This window comes from Passer domesticus, chromosome 1 (assembly GCF_036417665.1).
Source record: "Passer domesticus isolate bPasDom1 chromosome 1, bPasDom1.hap1, whole genome shotgun sequence".
Taxonomy (NCBI): Eukaryota; Metazoa; Chordata; class Aves; order Passeriformes; family Passeridae; genus Passer; species Passer domesticus.
Genome location: NC_087474.1, coordinates 127,494,236 through 127,510,125, shown reverse-complemented (window position 1 = coordinate 127,510,125; position 15,890 = coordinate 127,494,236). Strand labels below are relative to the sequence as shown.

The following is a 15,890-nucleotide window of genomic DNA, read 5'->3' as shown; positions in this document are numbered from 1 at the left end:
CCACTCGAAAGGAAAAATAATTTTGAGTTAGTGTTCACTACCTACAGAGATACCATGCAACAAAGTGCATATCTGGGTTAACAGAGTAAAAAGGATCTAAATCATCCAATTCATTCTCAGGTTTCAATTAGGCTTTCAGCCATTCTACATCCAAAAATGGACGAAAATGTCCCTTAGAAAAATGCCCTGAGTAGAAAAGATGAGGTGAAACAAATTGGTTTAGTAGTTACCACAGTCAGAGATGTCAAAATTAATTATGTTCTATGTGAATAGAAAAAAAATATGAAAAGGGTGCATGTATGCTTAGTCTAATTAAAAACTAAAGCTTCTACTCAACATATAATTTAATGCCATTATTATTATTTTAATTACTTTTCTTCCTGTACATCATAAGCTAATCATTCCTACGTTTGACCACTTTTTACATCAACTACACTACAAGTAATCTTTTTTTCCTGCTGTCATTTAAATTAATATGTATAGAAGGAATATTATTTTAATCAGTGCATAAAGTAATTAAAAACTTAAGTGCTAAAGTAAATCAATTTGGGGTAAATATTTTTGGGGGCAATTGTCTATAATTAATAATTTGTCTATAATTAATATTGATGGCTGGGTAATCTGCATTGATTCTGATGAACAATCTGAAGAAGAAAATCAACACAATAAAACTAAAAAGGAAGACAAATGTTGTTCGGGACTATAAAAAAATGGGTGTACAAAGTATAGGCAGGCCTAATTCAAGATTCTTCCACAAGCTCTAAGATGTTCTCATTGTGGAAATATGTCTCCATGCAAATAAAACTGAAGCTTGCATTCTCTGTGCCCATATACTGAAACTTTGGTGAACAGCCATTCAACAGAGGTCAACCTGGCCAGCCATTAAGTATTAGAGAGAAAATGAGTATGAAGCTCATAACCCTAAACTACAATACTGTATTTCACAATTACAGTAAACTCTGCTGGAGTTCAGGACTTAGTTTTAGTCCCTTTATGAATCTTTGTGAAGCTGAGATGTTGCCAGTGTGGAAAGGCCACCATAAAATCACTGTTGAATGGAACCTGTCCACTGAAGGCCAGTCTAACATATAGAAATCCGTTATTATGCACATGAAGTGTATTAATTCCACTCTGAATCAAAAACAACACTTCAAAAAGTAACTGTCTGTGGAACACGCACCATCACCACACAGAATGGCCATGTGCAGCCCGTGCTGAAGGGATTTTCTGCCTTTCATCCATTAAGCATCAGCATGCAGGGGTTTCATTCACAAAAGTCACCCGTGTGGTTACACAGTTGTGCAAACCTCAGAATAAAGATACCCCAACGCCCTTATCAGGCACACCTCCACCATCCTATGGCAGGATGAGCAAACCCAGCTCTACCAGATATTCAGACACAAACTACCAATAGATTTCTTACTGAAGCAGATGGTATGAACTTACCAAGCCAAAGACTCATTCTTGGGAGGTAAGAGTCTATTAGTCAAGTATCTATTAGTATCTATATATCAAATCTACCCTTGGTAAATGAATTTTTTTGTAAGTTAAAAACATATTTTTATCAGGGTTATTTGGTTCAAATAATACTAATTATTAATAAATTTTAATAATGAATGGATGAAACATAAAGGAAGTAATGTTAATTTGTTTTTCTGTAGATGTAAAGATTATCGTCATCCAATCTATTTCTATAAATAAATGTAAGTATTCTACCTCTTTAAAACAGAGAGACTTTCAAAGAAAAATTAGGAAGAATAAAAATGGCACTTCTTTTCACTACACATCATCTGTCAGTGTTAAGAAACTGCAGGGGATCATCTTTTCACAATCATTTTTCCTATAAGATCTTAGCACCTCTAGTCAGCTGGAAATGTTGCAAGGAAGCAATTTCACTATTAAATATTCTTTGCTTGATGAGAGAACAGCATTTCCAAAATTTTGGGCTATTCTATGCCTTTTATTTACTCATTTTCCATCACACATGCAAAAATAAACAAACACAATCTAAAGGCATCTGAAACCCCAGCTTTGGCTATTATCTCTCATTCTGCGCAGAAAGTCTTTCCATTAAAGGCTTCTTCCTCTGTAAGGAGGCAAGTAAATCTGGTAAAAAATTGCGATTTACTTCTCGTCTTGTAATAATTCAAGCTATTCACTTACCTCTCTTTATGCCTAATATTAAAGCAGATCTGGTTACTTTTTAAATTTCAGATTGCTCAAGAGGTCCTATTTTATTCTGATTGTAAAGTAGAAGATTTTCCATGAAAAACACCAGTTTCAAAGACCTGGACTGCAGATAAGGCAATCATGCAGGAGATGAAGCATGAAGGGATGATGCTACAGAGCACAGTAATAGCATTGTGTGTCAACCCTGCTACTAAACATCCATAATGTTAAAAGAAGTCCAAATAGAAAAAAAGCACACCCTGAAATCCATACTAGTAACGACTTAGATTCATCTTTTCTGTCCCACTGCATTTAATGCACTTCTCTGCATTTTCAGATTGCATTTTAAATGAAATAGTGTCTCAGAATTTAAAACATGCAAGAGAACAGTAAGACATTATATTTACATTATAATGCATCCAGTGTACGTATTAGATACACTAGAGGTGACAAAGCAAAAATGTACCAGATTGCCTATGAAAGACAAATATAGAGCAAAATAAAACAATTACTGCTGTAGGAACAGTATAGTACTATTTGTGCTAAATGTCTTGCTTATTTTATTTTAAGACCAATTCTCACATATTTCAAAATTATTTAGTTGGTTTTAGGTAGTAACCAGCACATCGTTTAATACCTTATTATTCTAAATCCTAAATTATCCTGCTCTACTATCCTAAATAATACTCTATTATCCTAAATAATTATTTTATACAAAGAGAAGTTTGTTTATGCCTCAGTGGGTATGGTATCATAAAAATATACTAATTGTAGACAGACATAACAGAACTACCATTTAAAAATAGAAGAGAATCTTGTCTAAATGGGAAGGCAGCAGGACTAAAAGCCCAGTTGAGACCAGATGGCTGGAGAAGGGTATGGATTAGTTTTTCAGTCTGTGCTAACCTGTCTCCTGAAAGTAGTCCCATCGATCCCTGAAAGCTTTCTTACTGGGGAGTTTATAGCCTAAATACAGCTGCAAAACTCCAAGGATTTTCTTTGTAGCATGCACTCGTTGAGCTCAGAACTAAATTCTTAGAGGAAAATTTCTGAATCTAAAAAGAAGAATTCTTATGATAGAATGTCAAAAATACAAATTCAGAGTACCTATTTTTCACCTTGTTTCATTTGATTCACAGAAAGGCAGCTGGCCATGATGGACAGCTTATGGTGCTACTCTGCTTTGCAATGTGGAAGATGAAGCAGGTTTAGCTGGATTGCAGGACCACTGCCAGCTACAGGAGACAGCATAATCAACACTTGGCAAAACCTGCCTCATTCTTCAGCCAAGTGTCTGCCAGCCAGAACCCCACTGCTTGAAGGATGGTAACACTAAGGAGAGAATTTCTGCAGGGGAAATTAAAATTCAGAAAAGAAAATAAGACTGTGATTTTTCTGGGTTTCATCAAGATTATAGAAGATTTTTCCCTTGATCCTCCAGGAAATGCAAAAATTTAAATAAAATTGGGATTTGTTTCATTTGGATGCTTTAAATTATTCCTTTGAGCCTGTAAGGCCTATGGTCCCTGAACAGACTTCTGCAGCTGCTGCACCTAATTTCATTTTGGCACAGAAAGAGGCTAGGACATGTCTGTGCAGTGCAGTCTTGCTCTTCTCCCTCAAGCAGGAGCTAGAGTCATGATTCAATAAAATTTAAAAGTGCCTTTCATCACCTGCATTTGTACAGACTGATAGAAACTTCAAACAGAACGAACACAAGCAAAGAAAGCAGAACGTTGTTTACAGGGTGACAGCTGGCTGGCAGGCAGAAACACAATTATGAAAGATAAAAAAGCTAAAATAAAAATGTAAACTATTGATTTCTTAAACTAATTCAGAGCTGTGTTCCTCTTGTTGATCAACAAGGCATGTTCGCTTATGATAATCCAAGGGGAGGTTTGTGGCACTCACACATCACTTAGGACAGTGAAGGTTAAAGGGACTTATTTTCCCCCATCCTTGGTTTTCTGGTGCTCAAAATGTATTTGGAAAGAACTGCTGTCTGAAATAGATATAGGATTGCAGGCTTTAATGTAAATTGGTAAACATATTGTCATAATAAAAATCAAAGAAAAGCAATCACCAGCAATTCAAAATCCCCAGCATTATCTTGGATATAGGGATGAAAGTATGAACTCTGTCAAGCTGTTTTAGCCCAGTGCAGCGTAAAAAGCAATTTAATATGGACAACCGAGAAGTCAGAAACCAAGACACTGCTGATCCAGAGATCAGCAATCACTGTCAAAGCAGACAAAGCTGCTGTTTCATAGTTCTTGGCCTCTTCTGCATTGGACTGTCACCCAGTGCCTCCCTCACAAGCTATCTGGGACTTGCTTTTGGTTAGTAGGAGCAGTGGCAGAACCTCCCCATGCCCCCTTGTCAATCCATGACACCTAAATTCAGAGAACACAGAAAGGGCTCTCCAATCAGTTCAGTAAGAGATGAATAAATTCAGTGAGGGAAGGTGTATATATATATATATATATATACATATATACATATATATATATATATATATACATACATATATATATATATATATATACACATATATATATATGTATATATTTTAAATTCTATTTTAAATTATATTAAATGTATTTAAACTTTGACAGATTAATGTCTTGCTCAGCTCCCACTCCCCATGAACAAAAGAGAGATGCTGATGAGTAGAGCACCCTGTACTCTTCCAGAGACTCTCAGACATTCACTCCCTTAAAGACCAATCATAGAAACTGAGTTAAAATGAGGGTTTTTGAAAAGAAAGTATGGGAGAGCCTCACTCCAAGTTGAGCTTCATTTTTAAGCTGGCAAGACTGACAAATGAGTCAATTTTCAAAATTTAATCTGCAAGAAAAATTCACATCTTTCCCCCAACTGTTTATCTAGTAGCATCTGTAGACAATATCAGTTTTCAACTCATTTTGTATCCATGGCCTAGAGTTAAAAAACAGTCATGAGTCATTGGCCTGGGCCTACAAAATGTGAAGTTCTGCAGCTGATCACAACCATGGACTTTACAGTATTTAGTTTCTAAGAGCACAGAAAGCCAGATACACTGCTGAATCCAACCAGAGATAAATGTCACCTCTAACTGAAAATCAGTAGCTTGAACTCTAAGGAACTAGCTAACAAGCTAAGGAGCACTATTTTGCAACATCATCTCCTCTGATTAAATATTCCTCCAACAAACAGAAGAATTTAGCCTTCAAGATTGCAGGCATAAAGCAAAATCCTCTGTCTACGGGACTTGGTCACATCCAGCATCCTCCTCTTTCCACTTGTGTCCTCCTCAGAGGATTTTGTGCAGACAGTTTCACTCTGAGAGCAGCAAGGAGAGTAGGTCCACAAAAACACTGCAGAATTTAGCACTAGAAATGCTGGGCACAAAATTCACTGAGCTAACCTACCAGCTGGAAACAAAGTAAGCTTTCTATCTGGGCAAAGGCAATTTCAGAATGTCAAAAAACCAAAGCCCACTTAGTACTGGACTGTAGAGATGTGTCCTAGGGAGAGCAGAAAGAGAAAACAGTACATGAAGTGACTTTATATGACTCCAAATGCTGAGAAACAACTTTCTTAGCTTCAACCACTCAAAGGGATTTATTTCCCTTACAAGAGTGAATTAATCCCTTCTTGTCTCTAAATACATGAGTTTTCTTCTGAACTTCCAGGTACAAACCCCTGAGTACCTATACAAATTCTCAACTAGCCCATTCATTTTTCCTGGAGGGTCTATCTTGAAATATCTCTGATAATGCCAAGAGTTGTTTCTTTCTCTGAACAGATGGTAGCCACAAAGGCAGTATTAATGCACAAATGAAGTGGCATATCTTGTACCAAAACTCAGACAGACTCACTGTAAAGTAGAACTAGTCATGCTTTAGAGAAAAGCATCTTGCACCTTTACTTTATGTAAATAGATGATGATGAATCCTTTAACATCTAGACAGAAACCCACACATAACACTTTAAAATCCCATTCCCATGCTCATAATATAGTCTTTAAAATCAATATGTTGGTTTTCTAATTTTTTGTGGTTTTAAAGTACACTTCTATAGACATTTTAGGAGTTTTTACCTTTGAATTAGCCCTAGTTTTGAGCAGAAATTTGATGATGAATTAATTTTTGTCTTAGAACAGCTCATGTTCAGATTTAAGCAAACCATACCTTATTCAGTCACCAAATTATTCTGAATAATTTGTGACCCACACACTACAGGGTAATACTTTATTTGGGTAATTCTGACTTCAGTCTTAGACTCTCAGAATTTTTGGCACGAATGTACTGACAAATTCATGAATTGGTGATCAAACCCAGAGGCAGTCTTTTTTCAGCTTAAAAAAAACCCGTCAGAATTATGCCCGACGCTTTTCTGATCACATAAGACATGAAACTGAAAGCAAGACAGAGACAAAAGCTGTACAGCCTCATGGTCTTCTGAAACAACAGTGTCATGACAGCCCATGTTCCATAGCATTTGCATCTTCATCTGATAACTGACTAATGTTACATAACAAAGCTTTTTCCTGCTATTCCCTAAATTAAGTACAGTATGCTTGTGTCATTGACAGAGAATAATACAAATACTGTGTTGCCAACTCTCAAATGGCAAACACCGTCTTTCTACAACTCAATTTTTCTGGCTGTATAGGGAGCTCTTCCTTTTTTCCATGCCTGATAATCTGCGTTGCTTATGTTGCAATTGCCTCTTTTCTTCTCCCCTCCTCAAAACTCTTTGGAAGAAAGGATTTTACTTAAAATGAGGAGAAAGTATTGCTCATTCTAGCACAAGGTATTGGTAACCAAGTCTGCTAAAATAAGGACTTGCATAGATCAGGAACTAAGCAGCATTTTTAACACACTGCTACCCCTGATCTACAGTTTGGAATTCTTATGAAAAAAGCATATTTTTAGTATCAGATTATTTATTATGTTAATTCTTTTGTTTATTTGGGTTCTTCCGCCTCTCCAATTTCAGTCTTTGCTTTTTTGGTACACTGTCCCAAAAAATTGTAATCTGCCTAGCTGGAGCATAAATATATTGCTGCCTGTGAAAAATATGATTAAGTACTAGAGAGCACTGTGATGATACTATTGTCATATATATATTTGTCTATTACAATCTCTTAGGGTTGATGACAAAGTTCAGTTGACTATAGGTCATATTTTTTGGTATTGTATTAAACACATCAACCATCCTTCAGGCTGAACCTCTCGTTATCATAAGGTGTATCTGCAGAAATGCATATGTCTTATTTCCTTGAATTAAGCTCTACTATTATTGTCTGTACCATACAAAGTAATTTCATACAAAAATTTCAGCATTTCTTGCCTGTATTAAGAGTTCAATATTATACATATTATTCATCTAGGTAACATTCCTCTTTCTAATTTAGCAATTAAGATTTCTGCCTTTTACTGAATCAAATGGGGAACAATCTCATTACAACTGCACAAACCAAAAAAATTGCACCATCCATTTCTGTCAATCATTGCAAACACAGTTCTAGAATTTACACAAATCTTTCACGTGCACTTGCTGTGCCATGTAAGATATCAGATATTTAGTGTAAGACCCATCTCTAAAAAGAGCAGCAGTCTCCAACCTGCAATGACAAAGTGACTGAGTGCAAAAAAAGGAGGGAAAAACGTCTTGTCCTACCGGTGAACTCCGCTGTTGCACATAATGATGTGACAAGCTCCCAGCCTGCTGCAGAGCTCAGACGACACCGAGAGCAGTCCGACGCCAGAGGCGCTGCACGCGGTGTACGCGCAGGCGGCCGTGCGCTTGGAGCGGATGAACGACCCTATGAGCCGGTACAGCTCCTCCAGGCAGTTGAGAGGCCTCATCAGCTGCAAGGGAGGAACACAGAGACAGCTGAGTATTTGCTCCTGAGAGCACACGAAATACTCTAACAGAGGCGGTCATCAGAGATGCACGTAGGACACCAGGTCTGGCTGAGAAAGCCAAATTCTATGACATAAATACCAAACACAGAGCCTTCAGATACATGACACATGACAACTTCTAAAGCTTTTCAGTTCTCCCCATCACTATTTCCTTCCTAGTTCTTGCCTATGGAAGAGTTTTTCACTTCCCATGAGAACTGTATCCATTAATGGACTGGGAAAAGAAGGGAAGCCATAAAGAAGCAACGTACAACTGTACAAATATACAGGAAGATACCAAGACTTGTTATTTGACTTGCTGAGAAAATCAGCTTGCCTTTATGACAACACTGTCCTTTATTTATCAAATGTCTAGTTCCTAATCCTGACTAACAACAGCAAAAAATAAAAATTAACAGATGTGACAAAAACATACTACAAAGCAAGAACAGTTAACTTTGTAGTAAGACTTAAAAAATCCCAGCATTACTGTACTAAGAATGAATGAAGTAAAGACGGCAGCTTTCAAGTGAAAAGCTTGTCAGAAGAGAAGCCTTCAAAAATGATCTAGCAATGAAAACCTGTATCTCATGGTGCTTTGTGTATATGAGATGTTCAAAATACAATTTTTCAGACCATCTAATTCCAAATTCCCACTTCTCTTTATTCCAGAAACACTTCAAGATTCCAACAAATCCCCATGCTACTCAAAGAATTAATCTATTGAAACACAGATGAATTCCCTAAAGACAGTTATAACTAGTTAGAGAAATGGCAGCCTCACTTGGCCCTATGATAGCTACTTCACTGAAAAGCATAGATGTCAAGAAAATCAGCTACAAAAATTAGCATATTTTAACCCAGGTGCCAACAGATTTAACTTGGTTTAGGTCCTACTGGATTAATTTGCATCTGTCTAAATTGATTTTAGCTGGTGTCATCTACTAATGCTACGCACAATGAAGTGAAAGGTACAGCCAAAACTGGATCATGCACTCACTCTTGGCTTGCTCCAGTTGCAAAATAAATGCATTAACTTAACCTAGCATCCCCAGGTCAGATATGGATTATGAGATGCTTTTCTCTTGCCCTTGAATTTTTTGCTGAAATAGATAGGGAACAGGTTTAGGGGCAACAAACAGTTCCCTCACAGCTAAACATCCCCTGCTGCACCTGTGACTGCTAGGCAAGCTGTTGACTCCCCAGGGAAGGTGTGGCAAATGTCCTTCTTCCCCCGTGTGCAATCCTGCATAGATCCAAGAAACAGGAACCACCAGTCTGTTAAAACCAGGGCTGACATAAAATTTTAGTCTGTCATAGGGCTCAGCTGATGAGCACTGTTATTTCTCAAGCCATAGTAGCTCAATCACTTTCATAGGCAAGACCCCAGGAATTTCTTTATTCCCCCTACTGGGGTGCAATACAGGAATCAACTCTTCAACAAGAGAAGAGAGCATTAAATGAATTTTTATAGCCCCTGGGATCTCTCAGCCACAGAGGTTTAAAGACAGATGAAAGCATTTGAAGAAAGCCTAAATAAGAAGATTCAGAAGAAACTCTTCTGAGCAGGATGCTGAAGGAGTATTTGGAAAATCACTTCCAGCTTTCAGAACAGAGAATTTCTGCCTGCACCTGTCCTTCCCCATCATACCCCATGTGCTCCTAGGGCAGTAGCATTGCTCTGAAAGCACAGTGAAAAAGGAAGGTAATGATTCCTCTTCTCAAACACAGAAACTCTTCCACCACACCTTTTAATACAGAACCACATGGTACCACCTACCCCAAAAAACACAGGTGGGACAAAAAGCTGCAAGAGAGTTCCTCCTTCCCCTGACCTTCTCCCCCAGCTTTAAACAATTCAATTTTTGGTGGAATAAGTCTCAGTAACACAGTGTGTAACATGCAGAGTTTAATTAGGCACTTAACATTTTTATTTACCTTATCTATATAAGCTGCTTTAGATGTTGAATTTGGAGGCAAGTTTGACTTGTCCAGGTAGAACGCCCTGAAAGAACAAACAGACAAAGTAAGGCAAAAATTAATTGTTTCAAGTCCTGAACAAAATTTGTAAAAGGGATTATTCTTAGACACCATTCTAAGGTTGCAGTGTTTTTTCACCTTATGGTAAGAGAGGGTGAAGAAGTAATACAATAATCAACATGCACTATCAGTCCTTCTTTTAAAATAATTAAATAAAAAGTAATAAAATAAAGAACATTCTTTTGTTCTGGAGACAAAAAAACTGTCCCTCTGCTCTTTGACAGTACAGTGGAAAATTTTAACATTCAGTTATCAGGCAAAAAACGAGATCTGAAAGTGGTTTTCAAGAAAGCTATCCATGGAAAGAAAGGTCTGTGGCAACTGTATGGATTTTAAGAGTGACTTTGGGAAAACTGGCATAGAAACAGTCCCTGAGCTTCTCATTCTATAAGCTTTTTTTATATTTGCTGTATATTACTGCAGTAGCATAAAAGCAGAATCCCCAACATGAAACACAGTACTGACAGAGGAAACATTTACATGGTCATAATATAAAAAGAAACAAAAAAGCAGAAACCCTCCAGGGGGCAAACATGCATTATACATGTCTTCTTCAATTCAGGAACCCTAGAGGAATTTTTGTTTTAACTTTCCAACTTATAAGCACCTTAATTGCTCTCCACAGAGGAGTGATCATTAAGCATCTCACAGGTAAATATCACACTATCTTTGTGATAAGATCACAGGTTTTACTGCCTCTGCAGCAACACTTAAATAAGTCTGTCACTGCCACAGCAGTCAAGTTGGACCAGATGATCTTTAAAGGTTGTCTAACCCAAACCATTCCATGTTTCTCTGATCACAAAACTCATTCTGCTGGTAGTGAAGCTCCAAAAATCTCCTGTGGCAGCTAAAATAGAAATATTTGGTAGGCCTCCCTACCTACCAGTGAGAACCAAGCAGCAGCTACTCATGCAGAAACTCTGGGCAAAGTTTAAGTTAAACAGAACAAGAGAAAGCCAGCTGAATGGTGGAACACATAGGAAAAAAAGGAGATTCTCCAGCGACAACCTCAAGGTATCACTGTGATCTATCTCCAGTGTGTGTGCTCAAGGCACAGACCTGACTAAAGGTCACAAGTGAGCCACAACCCAGGCTGGAACTAAGGAGTTTGGCAGCCAAATTGCAGTTGCTCTATAATGTGAAAAAAAAAAAAAAAAAAAAAAAAAACCAAAACCCAAAAAAAACCAAAAAAAAACCCAAACCAACCAACCAAAAAAAAACCAACAACGAAAAAAAAATATTGTCTTCTTTCATCCTAGCTCTCAAACAAGAGGATCAGCTGGATCACCCAGTCATTAAAGCACTGATTCATGTAGTACACAAGGCCAAAAACTGCTCCCCCTCTTATTTTATTATTTCATCTGGGAGATAAGTTACATTGTTGCATACTTGCTGGGCAGGGGTGCAGACTGCAGATCTGAATACCTGTTACTCTTCAATAATCTGGAATATTTGAGTTCATTAAAAAATTCATCCAATCCATACATTATTTGTCCAATCCATACATTATTTGTAGTTTTGAAAAGCAAGTTCTCCCAAATTTCAGGTTTGAATTAATTCCCTCAGAAAGCACAGCAAAGATAATCTAGTTCTGTTATTCCATTAAGCCTGTTGCATGATCCACAATGCACTCTGTGTCAAAGGAAGCTGGACACTATTGAAAGGAAAAGAGGTTTGTGGAGAAAATTACTCATAAATCACTTTGAGTGGCCACAGCACATAAAAGCTACCTCAGCAGCAGCAGACCAACCTTTTTTCTTTGTTAGCAGAGCTACAAAACAAAGCCTCATGCTGCTCTCCCCTGAACATTATCAGACTGAAAGCCTACACTGCTTTTTACTGCCATAGAACAGGAAAATCTGCTTCATTCAGAGACTGTTCAGCAATCCCATCTCTTTGGACTGTTATTCCAGCAAATTCATCTGCATTAAATGAAACCAGAAACCAAATATGGAACAGTACACTAATTAATGGAGTGCATGGAAAATAATTAACTCAGGGTATACAATGAAGTAACATGGACACTGGAATGGAATATATGGTTATAGAAATTACTCCATTAATTCAGGCAATTATTCACTAACCTAAAAAAACCCAAATAAAAAATCAACTATACACAACATTCATTTTAAATATAAAAATATCCTGTTACAAGTGAAACTATTCCTTCCCCATCAGATAATACTCCCAGATGTTTCTCAAGTGCTTCATTTTTATTGCTTTTCATAAAAACTGTCTTCAGTATTTTACAGAACATGACAACCTGTGGACAGCATATAAATTTCCAAAGCACTTCGCTTAATTACTAAATGCTTGTTAAGGTCCTTAATCATATTTTATGGGAAAAGTTAATGGCAATCTTGGCATGGTGCCCAATTTGGACAGTATTTTCTAATCCATTTGAAATGAACCAGAATGAAATCATAGTTCTTTGTCTCCAATATGATGTTAGTTTAGCTTTTAAAGCCTTGCAATTTCTCCAAGATCCAGCACAAAAGCCTTCCTTTAAAAAAAGAAAAGGTAGATAATCCAATACACAATAAATCTACTGAGGATTATTGCTGTGTTCGACTTCTGTAAGATATCCCCTACGCAGCAATGTCAAATAACAGGGACAAGTATCTCAGGGAAAACTAACACCAGGATAAGGTAACAAATATCTTCGGGTTCAAAAAGTAAAATCTCTCACAAGATAAAGGCTTCCTAAGATGTCTTCCCAGAACCTGACTACAAAGGAAATTAAGAAGTACTGATGTTTTCTTAGTGAACCCTTAGTACCCTCCAAAACTGACATGGACATGTATAAAGTCCTGAAAACTGAAATTTTGCAAATAGAAGCCTAAAAAGGTTTCAGACCTGCAGAGACACACATTCCTGAGTAACTTGGAACAGAAAAGATAATTCAAGCAAATCCAAGTGTTTAGTCTTATTCTCGATTTCTTGTGCCAGTAAGCCCACAGTGTTATCCTAGGTATTGCAAATCTTTTTTTTTAAATACAAGGATAGTAAAGAAATAATTGGAAAGGGGGAGGTAATTGGGTTATGGCATTAAATACCATCAAGCTGATGGTTCTGCTCTAGAAAGGTTTTGCTTTGATGTTATAGTACAGAAGAATTTAGGATTTTATTTCCACAGCCTGCGTGGCAAACATATAAATTAGTTCCTACTGTCCGCAACAGAAGCATGGAAATGGATCTGAATTCTACTAGATTTTTTGTCCTTCAGTCACAAGATAGTCAAGACCATCTAGAACAGCACAGTCAGCAAACTGAGAAAGGACACATCAGAACAGAGGTGTGGAGCAGGGAAGTGTGGGAGTCCCTACTTGTTTTCTTCAGCTCGAATTAAAAAGCCCATATTTATGACACAGATAAACAGTATCTCTGTATTTCTGCATCTGTGTGCACACATACTTTTGTATTTCTTTAATAACAATTCTATGTTCTGCCATCTAGTTTTTAAATACACAGGCATAACATGCTTATTGTATAAATGTGTGTGCATATAAATTAATACATATACATTTGTAAATACATTTATATACCTCTAATATATATGTTCAAATTAATTTTTTCTGCAGTAAATGTGTCCATTTTCTGTTATAGCAAATTATTTAATGTATTCTTCCCACTAAATGGCAAATCTCAATAACAAAATATAAATTACCAAGCATAACGACAAATTACCAAGATAAGTACCAAGTATAATGGCCTTCTCAACCCATGCTAAGACTCAGCAATTTTAGATCATGTCTCCTAGCATCTGTCAGCAATACAATCCTATGTACAGCATCACCAGCATCCTTAGTAGTTACAGAAAGTTTTGATTTTAACAACTGAAAAGCTTCATGACAGTATCATGATTTTAAATAGTCAAAGATTAATATTTTGACCTCTCACAACTATTGTGAAAACTGAAGTGCAGAACAGAAAACTTTAGCACCATGTGGCTCTAATCACGTGTAACTTGTATTTCACGAGTAAGAAACTCAGTAAGCCCTACCCTTTGGTAAGGTCTTAACACCCCTGTAGCGTCACTGGTGAGGACACACCTCCAGTCCTGTGTCCAATTTTGGGGCAGTGACTACAAGGAAAGTGTCCAGAGAAAGGCAATGAAGATGGAGAAAAGCCTGGAGCACAAGCCTTACTAGGAGCAACTGAGGGAGCTGGGGCTGTTTAGCCTGAAGAAAAGGAGGCTCAGGGGAGACCTTATTGTTCATCTTGTTGGGGGGTTGGCCTCTTCTCCCACACAGCAAGTGATAGAATAAGAGGAAATGGCCTCAATTTGTGCCATGGCAGGAATAGATTGGTTATTAGGAAAAAATTTGTTCACTGAAAAGGTTGTCAAGTGCTGGGACAGATTGCCCAGGGACATGGTTGAGTCACTCTCCCTGGAGGCATTCAAAAGATGTGTAGATATGGCACTCAAGGACATGGTTTAGGGGTGGACTTGGCAGTGCCAGGTTAACAGTTGGCCTCAATTTTAAAGGTCTTTTCCAGACCTCAAAAATTCTATGATTCCTGGCATAACCCCATCACAAAGTGGCAAACCAGCTTTTGTCAGTCCCTGCGATGTCATGGTTTAGGAATGGTATTCTCCAATTTAGTCTTCCCTCTGAAGCCACTCCAAGCCACGCACCGTTATTCATTCCCCCTTCCCCTTCAGGGGGCTGGAGAGGAGAGCTGGAGTCACAAAAGGTAAAGAACATAGGTTGAGGTAAGAACAATTTACTAGAAACAGCAATGGAGCAAGAAAACAAATAGTAAGAGCAACAATACTAATGACAAAAGAGTACAAAAGAGAGAGTGATTCCCACACAAAAGTGGTCTCTGTGGAGCCCACAATCCAACCACAGCCATGCCACTCCAACTGCTCCCTGTGGCTCAGGACCAGCACCACATTCACTCCACCAGAAGGAACCTCTTCTCCTTGGAAGAAATTCCCTTCCCCTGCCCCTGGCAATGATGTAAGGTGGTACAGAACAATCTCCAGGTCCTAGCCATGTCCCTCCTGGCTACTGCAGAAATCAACCCTATCCTGGCTGGGAACAGGACAACTATTATTTCCCTCAACTGTGGGAAATAGTGCAGGCTTTTGTGAAGGGGATGTGACTGTATCATGAAGCAAGAAAAATACATAGAGAAGAGAAAAATTAATCAGGTTTAGTAATGCATTTAAATACTTACAAGTGGGGAGGGATATTAAGAAAATTTCAAGAAATGAAACCTAAGGACTTCCTTAGGAACCATCTGCTTTGGTGGACTAGACTGGGAGTATAGCAGGGACACAAACTCTCAACTCTTGAAAACCAAATTCCCAAGAAACTGGACTCAAACTAAGGGCAGGAATCTTCATAATGCTCCTCATTTTCTCACAAGACTGCAGCATTTGGCTAAACTACTTGTCTCCCACCAATTTAAACTATCTTCAGCCTATGAGTAAGGTATGTTGAGCAACTGGCACTAGAATGAGCACAAGTATCTGAGCTAGAAACAGAGGAGGATGCTCGCAAAGCAACAGTCCTGCTATCAAAGCAGGCCTTTCACAGCCTTACTCTTAAACCTTTGTAAACACAAGAGCAGGGGATTACATAAATGTGAGCACAGAAATGTGAAGACAGAAAATTATGGATGACAAAAAAATGGGAAATAAGGTCCAGTTTGCTCTATGTAATACTGCCCACTTTTCACCTGTTTTCCAGAATTTAGTCGCCAACATCTCTACCTACATCCAAGGGCACTTGAAACCCATCTTATTTTGATAAGAAAGAGAAGTTCTTTGAC

The 15,890-nt window shown here is 37.8% G+C and overlaps 1 protein-coding gene across 2 annotated transcripts in view; it reads right to left on the bottom strand.

The window, feature by feature from the left end:
• Positions 1–15,890, bottom strand: part of PREX2 (phosphatidylinositol-3,4,5-trisphosphate dependent Rac exchange factor 2) — a 168,750-nt gene that overhangs the window by 21,443 nt on the left and 131,417 nt on the right. For both annotated transcript variants that reach the window (XM_064388503.1, XM_064388513.1), the window contains exons 36-37: positions 10,002–10,068; positions 7,837–8,027 (exon numbers count right to left, since the gene is read on the bottom strand). In XM_064388503.1, the coding sequence (XP_064244573.1) occupies positions 7,837–8,027; positions 10,002–10,068 (258 nt within the window). The remainder of the gene's footprint in view (positions 1–7,836; positions 8,028–10,001; positions 10,069–15,890) is intronic.